Consider the following 21,105-nt stretch of genomic DNA (forward strand, 5'->3'; position numbering starts at 1 on the left):
AGGTGTAAACATAGATGTTAGAGCTTTACAATAATATTCTAAGATGGAGAAGTCATGCTGTTGGGGCGGAATCGACATTAAGGATCCGTTGTAGTAGTTCTACCAACTGCGATTTATAAGTGACAGATTTATTATTTTTACTAGTTTCTTTGACCACCTGCAGCCATGTTGTCTGTAGGTTCGTGCCCGGTGTGCCATGCCAATAAGCACAGAGTTGGAATCCACGGGAAAGTCTTTTAATTAAATAATTAAATATATAACTGCAGAGTCAGGTGCTTGGTGATCTTTCACAAAGCAAGCGCACCTCTGACTTGAATCACTGTTACTTATACACAGCAAACTTCTGAAAACTATCTCTTTGGCTTCATTTGATTGGCTATTACAGCTCACCTAACTTTTTGCTACTGAGTTAGCACATTACAGAAGACCAGCAGGGGGTTGGGAAACATCAAACCTCACTTTAGCATACATTAACGTTTTATGGATGTAATTTTAATATGTTAATGACCCTTAATGTGCAAAAGGTTATTATAGTTAATTCTCGAGCTGTTTTTCTCCTTCTTCTTTTTTTTTTTTTTTTACCTTTTATCCCTTATCTTCCTTGCTTCTGCTAGCTCAAGGCTACCTGTCTCTCTGTTTGCTTTTTTTCTCAGCTAAAAGACTGAGCTATAGGAAGACTACACAAGCTACAGGCCTCCCTATTTTCTTCATGGTTTCCTTGGTTTTTTCCCAGCTTTCCCAACTTAACAAAAACCAAGGAAACAGTAAATGATAAAGATGTTAAGTAATAAGCTTTTTGCTTGTATCAAATTATCTGAGTAATAAACTTCACAAACAGTGCTATTATTGATAATTTTTACATATCAGACATTATAAATGTCTTCATATGAATAACTCCTCCATAAAAATATTTCATAGGCAGAAATTCAATAAAGTCTGTATAACTGAATCTGAGAATTTTCTTCTTTATTGCCTGAAAAAAGATAATTGAGCTCATCCATTTTCCAGTTTAAGAAGCACAACAAAATAAAACATATAAAATGTGTTCTAGCTCACTCTAACTTGTGTATGCTCCTACAACTTAGCCTTCTTGATTTTGAGAGAATTTTTCAAGAAACTGGGTTCTAATATTGTGTCATTATATTTATTTTTCAGAAATTAAATAAAATAAATAAGTAAATTTAAGTCTGAAAATAGCTTTTCAAAGAAATGTAATACATTTTGTTTCACTACTACATATAACCTTTAAAATGTAAAACTGTAAGAAGCAATGTTTAACTTTAAATAAAAGATCACAAAAGGAGAGGAGAGGAGAGGAGAGGAGAGGAGAGGAGAGGAGAGGAGAGGAGAGGAGAGGAGAGGAGAGGAGAGGAGAGGAGAGGAGAGGAGAGGAGAGGAGAGGAGAGGAGAGGAGAGGAGAGGAGAGGAGAGGAGAGGAGAGGAGAGGAGAGGAGAGGAGAGGAGAGGAGAGGAGAGGAGAGGAGAGGAGAGGAGAGGAGAGGAGGCAGACAATGGGAAGAGATATTTTTCAAAACAAAGGGCTATTCTCTGGCAAAAAATATTTTTTTTCTAATTTGGTTTTTGATTCTTTTATTATATATTTTTTCTTAGCCAACTTGCAATATTTAGATATTTCTAAAGCCAATTTCCTTTGGGTTTTGTGGAGTTTTAAGACAGAACAGATTTCTGACTTTGAACATGATTATACATGTTTTAAGTTAGATTCAATAGAGTAGATTTGAAATATTATGAACTTCAAAACTAAGATCCAAATTTCATATTTTCTTATCACAGTTAGGTTTAATAAATTTGATGATGAAACAGGTACAGATTCATGGTGCCACACAGCATTTAAATGGTAGCCTTAGTTTACTTTTTTTTTTGTTGGTGGTTTTTTTTTTTTTTTTACAACTGCTTGGTTCTGCAATCTTCAATAAAAGATTATTTTTAATAAAAGAGCTTTATACTTTTTGGATATTGAACATGTACAAACTTCACTGCATTAACACAAAGCTGAGGAAGCAACCAGAAGAGCTCGAAGGAAGCAAGGTGTTAAAGCCCCAGATGGCCCATACAGGGAAAAAGCTTTTCATAAGGGAGATGTTTGGACTTGAAAGCCGAACAACTTTGTTTATTACAGAAAATGGCAACCAAATCATCACATTAACATGTGGGATTCTACTGCAAAGGGAAAGTCTTGTCACCACATGAAAATTACATTAACTGATGCTTCAGAGTGTCTACTGCTGCTTATCATCTCATCATGTAAACGGCAGGGATTCCATTCAGGACTTGTGCCTTTTATGACACAGCAGCACGTAGCTAATTTCACACAGATTTTAACTATTTGAATTGCATTATTGCTTTAATGTACAACCACATTAATGCAGTGCTTAGGATACTGGAGACAAACAAATGTAGGACTTAAAAAAAAAAAAAGATGAAGCAAACTGTCAACAGGAGTCATTATTATCAGCACAATAGCTAGCTGGTAACTGAGTTGCAAGTCTGTGAAATTATCACAGGAATGAATGGTATAATCTTCTTGTAAATAGATGAGATCAAGATGCTATTTTCACAAGAAAAGGCATTAGTGTTTGATATTTTATTTCTGACAGTACAGTAAAACTATTTTCCATATAGGTACAATTTAAGATAATTTACAATTACTTACTATTAAGTGTAATTTAAGAATTAATTTTTCAGAATGTCCCAAGAGCGCAAATTGCCCTGGAGAGACCAAGACTATAAAGACCACCAGGAGATAGCTGTACATTTCCAAATCCAAAAGGAATGGTATGGTTCAACAATTGCCAGGAAGGATCGAGGGGAGGGAAACTAGTTCAGCAGATGTTCTAGCAATGCTCTCTTCCTCCTAAGTGTAAACTAACCTATAGAAGAATCCATATATACCATGAAACCTTCCAAATCCCAGATTCCATTAGTTCCTTGCTTCAGCAAAATATGGATAATTTAATAATAACACAAACTTATTAACATAACGTATTTGATGACACCTGCCACGGCACTGCTGTGTTCATTTGGTATATTTCTGCATCAATATTTTGTGTGAACATCCTGCAGCAAATTTTCATGTATTTTCCATTGACCAATTTAGCAGAAACCACTTTGGCAAAAGGGATCTCTAGTTTAAGTAAAAATCTAGAGCAAAGAGGTTTTGGCAACTGCATGTAGAAGGCTACAATTGCAAATTAGCAACCTAATCTAATACCTATTTACTTAGCTGGGAACTTTTAGCAGAATTCACTGGGATACACCTGCAACAGGGATTCAAAGTTCATGGCTTAAAAAAAAAAAAAAAGACAGAAAAAAAAAAGTATCTTTAGCAATGTGCAGAATTTTCATCTGATATAATTGCTTTGATAATGCATAGGATTATTAAAAAAATATGTATTATTAGGTTTAGGATTGTGATAAAAAAGTTATCCTACACCAACTAGAGAATCAGTTTCTTCTGATAAACATTCTTCGTTGTGACACATTGTTGCATTCACACATTAAAATTCCCACAGCTGAGCTTTGAAACAACTCTGTTCTTTCTAATCTTTTACTGCATCAGTAAGATGTAGTTCCTGAGGAAAAAGCAGTTTAACTTAATTCTTTAAATGTTATTCTTTTGGTAGTAAATTAAAATGCAGAAAATTGTCAGGAGACTTACAATGACAAATAATGTACTTAATATAGCCTAATTAACTTATTTGAAATATTTAATAAACAAGACACCAACCTGTAGTGATAATGAAATCTTGAAACTAATCTTGGCCTATGGGGATTTATGGGGATTTTCTTTTTTATTCTCTCTCTCTCTCTCTTTTTTTTTTTTTTTTTTAATGATAGCTCAAAATGCTCATTATATTGGGATTTATGCAAACAGTTAGGAAATGTGCTCCATATTACGTTTTCCACTATTCCACGCTCTATTTTTCCACTCTTAAAACTGAAATGCTTTATAAAAAATATTTAAGTGAACTGAAAATCTTGGAGTGGAGGTGGGGGGAACAACAACTCTAAAACAATCTTTATAAAGGGAACAGACTTTAGACCAGCTGAGTAGCTGTCAGAGCTCTCACAGGTCATTCCACAAGTAAGTATACTAGTGTATCTCAGCACACATAGACAATATAGATGGCTGAATGGGGGTATTGTTGCCTCTGAGCAAGTGCAAAAATCTTGGAAAACAGGAATAGCAAAACAGTTTTGAATGTGTCCACTCATTAGAATAAAAAGGCTGAAGTGTCCAGTGCTTACAATTTTTCACAGCATAAAGAAGATGACGTTTAACTTTTTCAGTGTAAATAATAGTATTATTTTGTCCATTACTAATCAGATTTACTATCTAAAATAAGAGGCTAATAAAGTCCAGGTTGTAAACAATTTCATATTAGGTACAGCTCTAAATTTTATTGCTAACTCTGTTGCGCTTGCTTTGACAAAATTTTGTTTGAACACGGTAAGGAAGAAAAAAAATAAGAGACAATTTAACAGATTTTAATGATGATTTTGGCTGTTTATCGAGGTACAAGATCTTTGGTCTTGGGCTACTCTATGACTGTGGTGTCTCAGCTTGAACTTAAAGCCAAAGGGCAAATCACCTTCACACCAAATGTATCTGGTAAGCACTAAGGGCAGAAGCAACTTGCCTGTAAACATCATCACACAGCATTGTAAGAAGAAAGAGAATTCTGGTACTAAATATCTATTTCATTCTGGTACTAAATATCTAACCTGTCAGTGCAACCTTATCTTCAGTGCATGCTTTAGTGCACTTATTTGATTATTAGTATGAACAGAACTCAAGAACCATGGACAATGCATTTTCAAGCTATGATGCACTTCAGTGAGAAAAGTGCTTTTAGAAAATTAATGTTTATGACTCCTCCACATTCCCCAAAAATATAATTTGCTCTAAGTATTAACAGAAAAGACCAGGGACAGAACATCCAATATCAGTATTTTAATATAAAGCTTAGTGAAGATACAAAATTGCTTCAAAGTTTTATAAGAAATATATATTCATCCCTATAACTAGAGGTGTTTTTACAGAAAGATGAGCAATTAAGAAGTTGGGCTTTAAGAAAAAAACAAACAAACAAACAAACAAAAAAAACTTGTTTATTTTCAAGCACACAAAATCTCTAGTTAACCTTCTTTGTAAGAAAGTATCTCACAAGTTTGCAAAGTGAATGAACAATAAGTGTTTCATCAATGAGTATTTTCCTCCAAGTAGGCTATCCTCACTAACACCTGCTCTTTTTTATAGTTTGCTCAGGAAGCATTCAACTTATCAGCAACTGTAAACTCTCATACAGACAAATACTATCTGTTATCCACTGTCTTACCAGCTTAACATCAGTCTGTTTACTGACTCTCTCGTTTTGCCATTCCCCGTAGGACAATGTCTCTAAAGAGTAACCACTGAATTGATGTAACAAACTGTTTTTCAGCAGTAGTTCTCTGTGTGGAAAAGCATTGAAAAGTTGCATATATTGTCCAGAAAAAGAAGCAAACGTAAATATCCAAGCTATCCCCAAAATAAGGAACATTCTGGTCTCAAATATTTATGCTCCAGAGAAATTATACCATGTTGTTTGTTTTCTATGAACATTCTCCAAAACCAGCATTTACACTCATCTATAATACAGTGATCACCCAGGGAGTCAATTTTTGTCTCAGAGTTATTCCACTGGATCTGCTCTATTCAGAGCAAGAAGAAATTGCAACATTCCATTTTACAACTAATAAAATCACTTAGTGTAATTCCCCTGATGAATATCTATCTAACTTTTTAAATGTTGTTAAACTGACTGTCAGAACTGAAAGCCATGATATTCTAATTTTCTGAAAGCTTGATAGAACCAATATTCTTTGCATAGATGAAGCGTAATGAAGCACTTTCTTTCCCATAGGAAACTTTTCCACTCATATTCTTTGATGCCAACTAACCTTCACATCTGCTGTTTCCCTATTGATTGCTACAACTTGGCACTTTTGTAGAGTGTCAGATGAGGCAGTTCTATTCAATGACACCACTTCCTCTTCAACAAAAGGAGTGCAGTAAAAAAGCAATGTGCTTCCTATACCTTCAGGGGAAAGGCTGTGTGCAAGTTATATAAACAAACGTAGTCATTTGTAAGTGTATATGTGGAGGAGAATTTGTTCCTTTTATACCAAACCACTGCCTATGTAAAATTATGCAAACTAGAGGTGGTTTTGAATTTTTTAAGCAAATGAGGAATCATTCTGGATTTCACTTAAAAAATCCATCTCAAAATACATAGTGTTCACTATGGAAATAAATTTGAAATTAGTCATCACTTAAAATATGATCCAAACATATAATTATAAATCAGTAATGCGCATTAGAGAATATAAGAACAAAGTATATATATATAATTTATTATTATTATTATTTTTGCTGTCACTGAATGCAAAGACATCAAAGATTGATTTTTCAAGTAAAATGAAATAATTTCTTCTTGACCCATATTACACTAGTGAAAAGTTTCATTTGAAACTAAAATGGTAAATGATAGCAATTATCTAATAGACCTCATTTATAATTTTGTAATGCCGGAATCACCAGCATTACAAAAGAAAAAGAACCGAACATTTAAATTAAAGATCAAATATAATACTTTGATTTCAGACAGAATGAAAGTATGCCATGGCACACATGCCATTGGTGTTTTACATTTGCATCTTTTGTCTAGTCCAAGCCTCTAGTTGTGTAACATTTAACTGATAATATACATATTAGTTTATTTTTTCTTGGTGAAACTTCAGATTCTTTTAACTTTGCTTTAATAACCACATTTTGTTCTTTATTCTTATTTAATAAGACATATAGTCTTATTTGGAATTAGCTTTTTTTTTTTTTTTTGTGCCCTTAAATACAGATTTACAAAGGCAGTTAAACACCTAATTTCTACTGAAATCAATTGCAACTTATTAATGAAAAAAGTATTTAGCCATGAGGATTTAGTTCCATCTAAAGATTTTCAGGTTATATAAATAGTTCAACAGGTTGCTCCCACAACAACTCATTTGCATTGTCAAACCACTGTAACTAAGAAGAAGAAAAGAAAAAAAAAAAAAAGAAGAAGAAAAGTATTTGTCTTTTCAAACAGATTTTTCACTAAGGAGCAGAACCAGATTCTATCTGCAACATTTCAGCAAAACTGCTGAAGATTCTCACCAAGTTATATCTAAATCAAGAATGTGATCCCTCTGGTACCGTTAATAAAACAGAGACAGGATACAGGACCGATAACTGTGTATAACACAGGCATGGGGCTTGGAACATTTTGGCCTGTCCTAAGGAATCATCTCCCAGGGGATACCTGGCCTCCACCCAAACATAATTTGGACCATAGCTCAGGAGAAGTCAAGTATATGTCAGGGCTGTTCCTAATGGTGTTTGTGAATGATCGCCCAATTTTGGAGGAAAAGAGTCCTTTGACTTTGCATTTAAAAAGGTCCTAATCTGTTTTATTACTACTGCAAATATAGTCTTAAACTGCAAAAGTACAGGACAGAGAAATATAATGGATATGGAACAATAGATTTGAAACACTGTATAAAGAAAGATTTCTGTACGTTTTTTTCCTCACTGTTTAATAAAAGCTTATTTATACATTTTACTTTAGTCTCTAGACAATGTACTTCAAAATTCTTACTTCAAAATGTTGGGTCAAAAATTATGATTTTTCTAGAACAGTTTCTAAGACAGTTTTAACCATTTCCTGTCTTGCCTTCTAACTGATAAACCCAAAAGTACAGAAAAATGAAATTTGCAGAAGAGAATGAATAATTCAGATTCTGTTAGAGAGTATAGTTCGTTATAGATATGGGCAACATTAATATTTTTATATAAGCAAGGTTATTAGTTTTGCTTTGTCAGTTTACTAGTCTCCCATACACATGCAGAAAGCCAAACGTGTGATTGGAACTTGATTATAGAAGTAAAGAAACAGAAATCAATAACTGCGGTGTTGTCATCTTCAGATTTAAAGGTGATGTTCTAAAAATTTAGTATGCCAATTCTTTTGATTGTTTTTTCTTGCTGTTCTTTTTTTAATAAATGAAAAACAAATCCTTAAACAACAGTCTCCTTCCTCTAAATATTTTACGAGCTTTAATAACAGTTGTAACTTAAATCATATCACAATTTTGGAAATCCACATTATTTATTAGAGGATGACAACATAAAAATGTCTGGAGCCTGAAGTGGTTTTAGAAATGGTAATCTGAATGTATCCTCAGATACAAAAAAATGACAAGCTATACAGCAGATGACACTGAAATATCTACCCTGTTGGTGGAAGATAAATGTTTTTAACCTCTAATATGATTAAACATATGGAGTCACATGAGCAAACAAAATGATGAATTATATTTGTTGTTATTTTTACTTTTCTTTTGGACAAGCTTTTACAATCATTGGCTTACTTTTAGCAACACTGATTTTTCCTGGAAGTGACCAGTTTGGTCTTTCTACACACAACATTTAAAAACATAGACTAGAATTTTGGCCATAATCCAACTCAGACTGTTAGCCAAAATGTGAACTTTTTTACAATTTAAAAGAGATTTGTCTCTTTTGTGTGTGTGTGTGTGTGTGTGTGTGTCCATTTTAGTGCCAAAATGCAAGAAAAGGAGCTCTTCACAGCCTTTCAGCCAGTCATCTAAAATAAGACAAATATTCCCCACAATACTATCTAAGGCAGATAGCCATGAGATTAGAAACATTTATATTATTTCTTATAAAAATAATTAATTTACATACATATTTTTTATTACAGCCTCTCCCTACAGTTATGTTGCATTTTATACATATATGAAAATTGTCTAGTGATTAAGCAGTGACCAGAAATTTTACAAGACTCATCTGATGTATTTGCAGTTATTACGCATCCAGACCAAGGTATTAATCAAGGTTTCTCTGTTGTCAACAGGAAAAGCTCTTGAATTCTGGAGGATGCTGACCTTCTAGAACAGTTACTCAAGGTAGTTTTGAAGTTTTGTGGTGCCTTTTAGTTTCTTTCTAATGCCAATAAAAGGAGACTAACTGAAAGGAGAGCAAGTATCTACATTTTGGAGAGATGAGAAACCTGCCCTACATGTTTCCAAAGCTGTCTTTCCTAAGTTTGTTTTCCATTTCTATAGTTTCCCTTCAACTGCCCCTTTCAGTTTTGATCATCTGATTTTAAAAGACAGTCACTGACAGTATCAAATTGTCTTCATTATGAACAAGATAAATAAAAATCTCCTTAATTTCAGAGTAAAGATTTCTTGTATGAAGCAGCTCTAACTACAAGAGGTGGTTATAACTGCAGTTTCATTGCTTCTTGCAATGAATAGAAAGTTCATCTAGGGATATATCTTTCTTTCTGAGATAGTGGAGATGTATTAAAGAATACATGTATAAAGAGTAAAGAATACAAGCTTCAATCAGACATGTTATACAGAGGTATCTTAAGAATTTTGAAAGATTCCTAGTTAAGTCAAAGAAGCTTAATGTCTCCTGTATCAAAACTAAATCAAACCAAACCAACCAAACAAACAAACAAACAAAACAAAACACCTATTCTGAGAACATAAGTCAAATTCTGCATAAATATATATATATATACCTATATATGTCACTTATGATCATCACCATTATTATGAGGACTGTTGTGCTTTTTTTGCCAGGATAGTTAATTTTCTTCATAATAACTCATATGGTACTGTGTAATACTGTTGATAATACACTGATGTTTGGTTGCTGCTGAGCAGAAGTTACACAAAGTAACTCCTTTTCTGCTTCTCATCCTGCTCAGTGAGGAGGCTGGGTGTGCACAAGAAGGGACACAGCCTGGGCAGCTGACCCAGTCTGACCAAAGGGATATTCCATATCATATGGCCTCATGCTCAGCAATAAAAGCTGGGGAAAGGAGTATGGGTGGATGTTTGGAGTGATACCATTTGTCTCCCCAAGTAACCATTATGCATGATGATCTGCTTTCCTGGAAGTGGCTGAACATCTGCCTGTCGATGGGAAGTAAAAAATGAATTCCTTGTCTTGTTTTGCTTGTGCATGCAGCTTTTTCTATACCTATTAAAATGTCTTTACCTCAACCCATGAGTTCTTGCACCTTTACATTTCTGATTCTTACCCCTGTCCCACTGTGAGGAGAGCAACTGAGTGGCTGCGTGGGACTTAGCTGCCTACAGGGGTTAAATCACAACAGTGACTGTCTCAGCCTGTAGGATGTGGGAAGAAAAACAAAAAACAAACAACAAAAACAAACAAACAAACAAAAACACATAATTTCTTATACAAGAAAATGACAAGTAAATTTAAAGATCATATTCTATATCTGAAGAAATTAAAGAGTGCTAAGATATATATTGCTGTTTATCTTTGGTCCACAGTGTGTTCATGGACAGATAGGTAGGTTATCCTGATCATAAAGCATGGTTTTGTATATGTTTTGTGAAAATCCATATTCTATATTGTGTAGATTAAGGACCTTGAATACTTTAAATACAAGTTGATTTAATGCATGAATTAAAAAAATGCTTTAAAGGCATCCATATCAAATGCAGTTTATTTAATTATTACCATAGGTGCATTGCAAAAAGGATTAATTAAAAAATTAACTGATTTTGACAAGCATTCTGTTCAAAGCGGTGAAAAACTCTGGAGAAGAAATTCATCGGTATAATAGGACTCTAGGTGGTGTCCAGGGCAATTCTGGCACTGTAAATATTTCTCATACACAAAGCAATGCTAACTCAGTTGGACAATGCCTCAGTAGTATCATATATAAACTGACAAGGCGGAACCAAGAATTCACCTCTTATAATGAATAGAGGCTTTCAGACTGCTTCAGCAGGTTGCTCATATGGCAGGATCTCACACAAGACTGGCTAAACCAAGAGACAGTTCACTCTGGCGAGTGGTTTCTGAATCACATTCCTAGGATGAGTCATAGATAAAATCTGCAAACTTTAATGGCTACTTGGTGATAGATCTATTTGCTTTGAAGAGGAAGACTCAGACAGTTAAAAGTGTTTTCAGATGTAGTCTCAATTTCTTAAACAAACCCTAACTCTGAAATCTTTCAAAGAGAATCCTGTTTGGAGTTGAAGGATTCTTTATGATCCAGTTCTGCTCCCTTTCCCACCTTGCTCAGAATCTAAGGAAGTCATAACATGAATAAAGCTCAGATAAGAAATTGAAAGTGTTCTTGCCCTACCTCCTAGGGAAAAGCAGCAGGAGATGGAAAGAAAGAGGCTAGGTAAAAATTAGGTTACGCACTTCCTTCTCAGAAGTGCATAACCTAATTTTTACCTTGCAACCAAACCTATGATAAGAACCCAGTGTTAAGCCATTCTCTTACAACTGATCTGGTCAGCAGTTGCATTACCGGCCCAGGTGAGGCCAGAGAGTGAAATGTATCAAGTAACTGAAAGGAAACAAAATGGCTTACCACTTAACACCAAACCTACAATAATACATAGAGACAACTTATATTCTGTAAGTATCAGCAATTACATTGCTGTTGATTCTCATCCTCGTACCTCCAAATATCTAAATAAATATCCAAATATCTAGGCAACAGAACTCACTTCCCCAACACTCCCTGGCTTTTGTGTCTAACAGGGTGCTTGCTTTAAGATCACCCTGCCACAGAAAGAGACACTCTCTGCTCCTCTTGCATCTTGGATCTAACACTCCAGGAGGCAGAGCAGCTTTCTTCAAAAATGAAAACTAAACCTGCAACAATGACAAAAATATGCATTTTCACTTGGATCTGAAAGCTGGACTGACTCTAGCCACCACCCTATTATATGTATCACCAACAGAGTTTGAGGGTGATGGGAGAAGAGTTTAACTACTCACAGAGTGTCGTAAATTGATGCTGAATCAACACAGTGAGAAAACTATTGAGATGCATGAACAGAAGTAATTTGCAGTGATGTGGATGGGTTAAACTCCATTTGACTTCAAAAGGAAAAGACCCTATTTTTCTTGTATTTAGTGGCATCAATATGTATTTTCCAAAATAGAAGATTGAATTGTTACTCTTAAATGCAAAAGTTTCAAGTATCAAGATCATAAAATTTCTCTGAATCAAGTATATGTTATGTTGTAGATTTTTTTGTCTTTTGCTGATAATAAGTCCTAAAACAATTTAGGACTCAAAATGTCCTCCGAATAATACTAATTTATTATCATGTTTGACTTTCTAAGGGCTACGGTACAGCTGATTAGTTTTTGTTGTTGTTTTTCCCCCTCTGGGCTCTGATTTCTTGTAGCCTATGTTTCTATCAAAGTGGCAATTAGATCTTGCTATATTTTACCATACCAACATACCTTACACAGAGAAAGATTGGCATTAGTCAGATAAACTCCATGGTATGTCTACAGCATGGATAATTAGTGTATGTGCTCTATTAATGCATATTATTATGGGACACAATTTTGAAAACATGATACAAATGTCAGCTTCTTGTTTGTATGTTCATTTTAGCTCTTCATTAGATTCAAAATGAAAAATACTTATGGAACAGAAAAGACAAATGGGACTATAGGTTATATAGTTTAGCCCACTTGAGAGTTCTATGCAGAGATCAGCATAAAAATCTTTCCCTTATGAATATTTTGGGGAAATGAAGAAACAGATGGCGACTTGTAGAAAATACAAACTCAGATGACTCATAGACAAAAGAGACTTTTCTTAATGCCAACTTTTATTTTATTTTTGATGTTTCTCTTCAGCTTCTTTTTAAAAATAGCTACTGGGGACCCAATTTGTATGTTAAGTATTTAATTTAATATTGTAATTACTCTAAATGACTAATCTTGTCTTCACTTCAAAATTATGTATAATTCTTTGAAAGGACTCTGAAAAGCCTGTGTATGTGTTTCGCTGGGTTCTAACACCTGTAGCTGCTGGAGACAAGTATAAGTTATAAGTATGTATCTTGTAATTTTGGAGCATAATTATCTCTAGGGAACCTGCTGGACCTAGAGATGGACCTGTGGACTCTTGAGGTCCCTTCCAACCCCTACAGTTCTGTGATTCTGTGATTTTGTGATAATTATTCATGAATACTGCATGTTATCCAGCAGCTTATTAAGGGTGCTTACTGTCTGTATATAGGGCATAATGGAGCATGAATGTAGAAATGAAAACTTGGTTAAACTCTATGTTAATCTTTTTCAGCCTATACAGTTGGAAAAGGGTAAAAAGGTAAAGGTAATGAGGAATGTGAAAAGAGGAAAGGGAAGGCAAAAGGCAAGGACACGGACAAAGGCAAGGGTGGGAAGGCAGTGGATTTCCTTTTGCCTCAGCCCTGAGAGTCAACAGGCAGCCAAACATATACTCTTATTCACTGCAGTAACACTAATAGCTCTGACAACCCCACAGAAGGGAAAAGGGTCAAGACAGCATAAAACCATTTCAGTAAACTTTGTCCCAGTACCTAGAAAGTTTTGTTGGAATGAGTCCCTTTATGTGAATTACTTCTGCTTTCTATCCCAAGATGCAAAAGACAGATCATTCACCTCAAATAACTTAATGATACCAAATTTATCTGATAATTTAAATTTAGAATTCAAATGCAGTGCTGCTCTTGTTAATGTAAATGCATCACCTAACCTACCTAGCTCCCATGCTCTTATAAAGAAATGAATAGAATTCAGTGAGACACGGGTGTTTTAAGGTCTCTGGACAAAGCCTTGTTCTCATGGCCAGTGTCTCATTCTCACAGGCTCTGTAATTGCACATTCCCTTAATTGCACATACTCCCTTAAGTGTATGGAGTGACTACACAGACCTTGCTTTATAGGTTTTCACCTGTGTCTGCTTTTTATCATATTCAGAGAAGTAGTGGTTAACCAAACAGGTGTTCCTACAAAGAGGGAATAATAAAGGGAAAAGAGAAATAATGCATTTCAGCTGCACGTGTTTCTAGTAGATAAGTCCGAAGTATGATAATGATCCAAAAGAAAAAAAAGAAAAAAGAAAATAAAAGGCAACAAGGCATTTATATTCATTCCATTCCATTCTAGTCATCAGTTCCACATGTTTTTATGCATAAGAACAAGTCTGTGTTTGTTACATTAAAATGTGACTTTTCTATAAAGAGAAATCATTTTAAAGCCAACTGAACAAGTATATCTTGTATCTGCTGCAATTATTTGTTACACATTGTCCAGATCAACATGGGGGCTAGGGCTCAAAAGTTTTTTGTTTGTTTGTTTGTTTGTTTTTTTTCATTAGTCAGCATCAGTGAATGTACATTTGAAAAGCTCAGAAGCAGTGTTTCTTTCATCTTTGACTTGCAGCAATTCCACCAAATGATTGACATGTACTGCTAAACTTCATAATGTATTATCTGTACTACTCAACTAAAGGTTCTATGTCTGTATATGCTGATGTGCCTACAAATGCATGTTTATTTGTTAAACAGAGGAACATTTGCCTATTACAATGTTCAAACTCAGGTCGGGAAAACCCACCTAGGCTCTATTGGCTTCATGCATGCCCCTGCCAGTGTCACTCATGACATATAAATGGCATTCATACCTTTATTTAGAGTCTATTTTAGGGATTTTGTAATGATAGCAAATGTCAGAGCTTCCTGCTGTTTAACAATGGACTTCATTTTAACAATGGACTGAGAATTTGAAAAATTAAGGTAGGCATTAAGTACTGAATTGTTGTCTGCCCAAAATTCCTTAGGGAAATGGTAAAAAAAAAATGGCTAAGGCAAAAAGGGGAAAAAAAAAATGACAAGGGTCAGCAACATGGACTTTTATGGAGAAAACACAGTGCAGGAAGAAATGGAAGACACTACAGAAAAGCAGAGCTTTTGGGTCCTGAAGAAGAAAAGGAAAGAAACTGGCAAATATAAATGACAGAATATTCTATCAGATAATTCTAAGGTACGTGAGTCAGCTTTCCTGAATTAGTTTCCTATCTGCCTTTCACCAGGTGATCTTGAAAAAGATGCATTCCCTTTCAGTGCTTCAGCTTCCTTATCAGAAAAGCAAGGATATAATATACATGAGTCTCACAGAGAGCTGAAAACACCTTTAATTCATGATACAGAAGTAACGACACTAACCTAAAGCTATTATAGAGAAGGAAAAATTATTATTATTTTAGTACCATTTGGTATGCAAGTGCTGAGTAATCCTAGCTGAAAAAAGTTCCATTGTGCATGGTACTGTACAAAAACATAGAAAGAAAAAACAAATCTGACACTGAAAGGTACAGATAAGAAAAAAACATGAGAAAAATGAATATACAAAGCAAGTTCACAAACAAAAATAATCATAAAATTGTAGACTGTTATAAATATATGTTTTGTAGTATTTCCTTTGTGTATGAGGATAGAGAGCTGAGGTACAAACAGAAGCAGTGTATTAATTTTTTTCCTCTCACTTTCAGAACTGTCAATCAGAAAGAAAACAGATTTTTTTTTTTTTTGAGAAACAGAGACTGAGAGACCACAGAACGAAGAGGGAATGAAAATTCTGAGCTTTTTTATCCAATAACAGCTAATGAGATAAGTACCTTTCATGAAAATAATAAAAGCTTTTTATTTTATTCCAAAGAATAAGGAAGATAGGCTTCTGAAACTTGAAAACCATCAATAGTCATTCTTAATTTCCATTCAGAATTCTGTGAGAAACACTAGAACAGTCAAGACTCATTTTCATTATAATTTTCATGCTGTAAGCATTCAGGAAAGCCTTGACACCAGTAGAACAAGCCCATAGAAGAGAAGGGAAATTTGTAACTAAGAAAACTCAGTGATTTGAGAAACATCAAAATGTGTATTGGGAGAGGAAACACGCTTATCTCAGAGATGGCTTAGAATCTATTTTCACATTTCTTTTCCCAATTATTTCCTTACAATTCTTGGATAATACTAAAGTCATTTTATTGTTCCCAGTGAAATAGCCCACCATGACCTGCCAGTCATATAACAGTTTCATTCGCAACAGTAACAGCGCTATAGAACCATAGAACGGTTTAGGTTAGAAGGGACCTGTGGATGTCATCTAGTCTATCGACCCTGCTCAAGCATGGACACCTAGAGCTGCTTGCCCAGGACTGGGTCCAAACAGCTTTTGAATATCTCCAAGAAGGGAGACTCCACAAACTCCCTGGGCAAACCTGTATTCTTACACCCCGGGTGCTCTCCAAGATTTTAACTTTAGCAGGTTCTAATCTAGCAGTTATCTTGTTTGCCTAATTTCCATTTAGGTTCTCCTTCAAAAAAAAATGTTCTATTTTAGCAACACACAGCTTTGGCCAGGTTCAAATTTTTTAAAGACAAAATTCACAGGACTTCTATATAGATAATTTATGCAGAAATTACTGTCAGTCTCATGGGCAGCTACTGAGCCTCACTGTGATTGGAACTAATAACTATTACCAAGATATGATAATTTAATTTAACATTAGGAAACCATCTGGTGCCTTCATTTCATGTTGTAACATAATGCTGCTGTTTTGCTCAATCCACTCTCATTACAACAAGATAAAGCAGTTAAGGAAAAACATACACACAGATAATAAATTTATCCCCTTTGTCATCTTTGTGCAACCCTTCCAGAAGTCACACTCATAGATTTTTAAAGTAGGAGGGGACTACTAAAGTCTAAACTGAGCTAATGAAGGCTATGTATTTCACTGAGTAAACTCTAAATCAAAACGATAGTGTGCTTGGGCTATGTTATATCTTTCTCCTCGTAATGGCTGATGGATGAATCTAACCCACTCCTAGGTAAATTCTACCACTGGTTAATTACTTACAGTCTTACAAATGTGCACTTTATTTCTGGTCTGAATTTGCCTAACTTAGCTTTGAAACACTGGATCTCATTATGCCTTTTTCTGCTAGATTAAACAGCCATCAAGTCTCATCAAGTCAAAAGTCTCATTCCCATTAAGGCACTTACAAACCATGATCAAGTCACCTCTTAACCTTCTCTTCAGCAGATTAAACAGACTGATCTTCTTTATCCTCTAACTATAAGGCTTTTTCTTCCAGACCTTCTTTCGCCTTTTATGAACTGTTACCAATTTTAAACATATTTTTGAAGTGTGGTAACCAGAACAGGATATTTCATTGGTTCCCTAATACAAAGGCAGTGTTGCTTCCTATTTGATTCACTTGTTCATATAACAAAGAATCTGATATATACTATTTAAAATTCACATTCAGCTTATTGATAAAGCAGAAGTATTCCAAAAGCAGTTTAAAACATACTTATCCTAGTGTTTATACTCCATACGGAAAAAATTAGGCACCTCGTGTCTTTCCTTCACTATCTACCTCCAGTGTAACTTCTGTACTTTAAGACATTTTTCTGAAACTTTTTTGTCTTCTTTGATCAGGTGCCTGTTCTTAAGTTCTTTTTATATTATAATTTAACTGTAGTATCTATGAGCTAGTCAACTCTGGTAGTAGTAACTTTTAAGGCAATTCCACTTCCAGTCTGCTTTGAAAATATTTTCTTGCATTTCATTTTCTTGAAGTAAGGAAATTATATTCCTGAATATATTCTGTATATTGCATATACAGAAGATAAATTTACTTTGTGAACACACAAATACAGATAGAGTATGTTGACCAGTCCTATAATATTTTGATTCCTGATATCTCAGCCTCATTAATTAAAAATACCTAATTATACCAGAAAGTTTACTGGAACAGATAGACTGTAACCAAACATTTTCTTTTATCTTCTGTGAGAAATACATTTAATTAGATTGTATTCCTTACATAGCTAGCTGTAGTGAAAAGCATTTACATCAAGCATACTTTAATTTCAAAATGGAAGATGCCTCGGACACTGAATTAAATTAAATTGTACAGTTTCCCTTTACATCTCTTTTGAGTATGATTTTCATTTATTGGCTTCACTACAAGAACAGTTGTGCCTATTCCTAATGCTTATGTTTGGATCCATTTTACTATGTACAAAATAATACTCATTAAATTCCATACTTCTTAGTTAAGATAGTAAACTAATTGGAAAAATATTTGGAATCATTTGTTTGCTATCTGGAACAGAAGTACTGAAGTATCAGTGTATTTTCATGTCACAAAACACTAAACACAACTTGATCACACATAAAGCCCAGAAAATATGTTTGTTCAGCAGAATAAACCTTAATTTGACCTAAAATTTATCAGGAGAATACAAAAATCCCATGTTTTTTTCTGACTTCTGTTTCATTCATAGTGAAGTAGAATAATTTGGTAATATACTAAAATCAATACCAAATTATGTGATCTGACACTATAACTCTGTTATAAGTCTAGGGTATTTCAAAAACATGTCACTAAAACAAATGTCTATGCAAGATGTGCAATTCCAATTCTGTTAGAAGTAAATCTTCTCTAGTTCTTGAGTATAGTAGAAAAACACAAAATATATCTAAATAAATAGAAACAGAGCAATAAGAAAGAAATGTGCAGAAAAGGGAGCAGTGTATTAATATGCAGAGGGGAAAAACATCCAAAGAAAGAGAAATAGTTTCTGTATGCTAAAAACACAGATTACATACACACATACAAAAGGAAAACGAAAGAAAAATGGCAGAAAATTAAAGGGGGGTGGGGGAGAGCAAGACTGAGTTAAGAGTTGCTTCTGGCAACTACAGGAAAAGACACTCCTAAGTTTAAATTGCTTCTTAATATTTTAGAATCCACAGTTTCAGTCTGAAACAGAACAAGTTCAGTCTTCTGCTTGACAAGAATGAAAATAAAGCTCTGTAGTGTTTTCTGGTAACTCAATTCATAATGTCATCCCTTTATGTCCTCAGATTTAAATCATTTCCATTCTTTTAAAAATGTCAGTCTTTAAACCTTCTTTCAAAAGTTTAGAAAAGAAAGAAGCAATTTTATTTAATTGCTTTAAATATTTCCTGACATCCAGACACCTCTAACTGATTAGTTACTTCTATTAACTTCCTCAGCTCCCTTTCTAAGAAGCATTCTGGAGAATACTCCGAATGTTTCCAAAGCATTCTAAAGTGCTGAAGTTTTATCAATTTTATTTCCAAGCAGAAGCTTAAAGCCCTATAACTATTTTAAAAATATATATAAATAAAACTATGTGTATATTTGGATTGGCTGTAAGATCATAATATGATCATACTATTCATATGAACGAATAGTAACTATTTAGCCATTGAACAAGTATGTTAAAAAATGAACAAACATCTCTGAATCTAATGAGGGGAACTGCATATACATTCTTTGATTTCTGGGCCAGCCTACATTTTTCCCTTGGACTTCACTTTGTCTAGTTTCAAATGCCATCTTAATGGTCAGCTCAAATCTTTAGGTGACAGCATAGTAACTCATAAAAACAGAATACTCATAAAACTCATAAACTCATAAAAACAGAACAGCTAAAAGTCTTCAAAAGACCTTAAGACAAGCTTTAAACACCTCTCTGGATGATCCAGGATATGCCTGTGCTATCAAACATGAAGAGGTATAGAACAAACCATTCTCCTCTCATGCATACTTCTCATTAATTTGAGCTGACTTACATTCTTGATGACGCTAGAAAAGAAACCTTTCTTTCTAATCCACCAGCATATTTCACTATATTTCAGATGGAATTACCTTAGTAACAGACTAAAATGAACAGAAAAACTGGAAGAATCTGATCTTTTTTTATGAACAAATTAAATTTTAAAATTTCTCAAAAATAAGTCCAAAAGACATTTTCTGTACAGCCAGTAATATTCTTAGAAAAGCCCAGTTGCTTGAGCAAAGATTAATATTAAGTATAATGCTACTGTATATATAATGATACTGTAACACCTACTTCAGCAAAACTCATTCTTGTACACAGAATTAGATCTGTCAAAGCAAAATGTTCACGTTTCTTCACCTACTCTGTTACCATACATTCAGTTCTTTAAGCAAAAATCATCAGAGAACTTGCCTGCTATTGCCCATGAGAGCAATTTTGCATTTGCTTCACTTGCTATCTCAGGAAATCCTCAGAAAGTGATTTTCAATTACTTTTGAAAGTGGGGGAATAGTATCCTTTGCTGTAGCAAGATGCAGAGACTTTCCCCCCAAAATCAGGATATAGGATCTTTTCAAACAGAATATAAAGCTTACCTTAAAGAAAGTCATGGTTGCTCCATCTTCAACTGCCCCATACTCTATCTTTGTCTGCTTGGCCAAATCATCAGCAGAATCAATAGGGGATTCCATACGTTCCACTGTCAGAAAGGCGGCTAGGTTAGCAGTGTACGAGGAAATGATGATAAGTGTGAAAAACCACCAAATGCCTCCCACTATCCTGGTGGAGAGGGCTTTGGGCATGAGCTCAGAACCTAATGAAAACCAGGGGAGAAAGATGAAACCAACGCACAGAAAATAATTAGTAAGTGTTCAGCACTTTTTGCCACAGTGGGGAGATGGAATCACTGTGCAAAAAAATCTTTAAGCTACAGGTTTATGTGTACTGCTTGTAAAAACACACACAACTGAAATGAAAAATAAGAACTGATTACATTTATAAAGACAGGATTTTTGGAGCTGTGGGAATCAAAGAATAGTAATGGGAGACTCGGTTATCAGTGCTTTAAAATAAATAAATAAATAAAGTGAAAAAAGCATTTACTTGAACTGATTTTCCAGAAAAATTCATGGCTGGATTGAGCCTCTAACTTAATATTAATATTGAAGCACTTATATAGTTCTTTAACTTTAAGGCATGAAATAAGCATTGTTTAAGTATTTCATAAATCTAATTTGATTAAGTAAAAAAAAAAAAAAAAAAAAAAGGAAAAGATATGAAATAAAGCATTTCATATCTGAAATACATAATATAAAATATAAAGGAATCAATGAATTTTGCTATTTGTATTGCAAATACAAGGCAGGATTGTTTATTGAATGCTTAGATTTAAAAAAAGAACATCTCCCATCTCTATAGTTAGCCCCACAATTTCATATTAATATGGTTGGCTACGCCACATATTTAATTTGATAGAACAGCAATGAAAAGATTAGACTGCTATGCATAAACTGGATAAA

General features: G+C 34.2%; 1 protein-coding gene across 7 annotated transcripts in view; it reads right to left on the reverse strand.

Moving 5' to 3' along the window:
- The window catches only part of GRIK2 (glutamate ionotropic receptor kainate type subunit 2), a 404,092-nt gene that overhangs the window by 62,582 nt on the left and 320,405 nt on the right, over nt 1-21,105 (reverse strand). For all 7 annotated transcript variants that reach the window (XM_027454785.3, XM_072036154.1, XM_072036155.1 and 4 more), the window contains one exon: nt 20,182-20,399. In XM_027454785.3, the coding sequence (XP_027310586.1) occupies nt 20,182-20,399 (218 nt within the window). The remainder of the gene's footprint in view (nt 1-20,181; nt 20,400-21,105) is intronic.

The sequence above is a fragment of the Anas platyrhynchos genome, chromosome 3 (genome assembly GCF_047663525.1).
Source record: "Anas platyrhynchos isolate ZD024472 breed Pekin duck chromosome 3, IASCAAS_PekinDuck_T2T, whole genome shotgun sequence".
Lineage (NCBI taxonomy): Eukaryota > Metazoa > Chordata > Aves > Anseriformes > Anatidae > Anas > Anas platyrhynchos.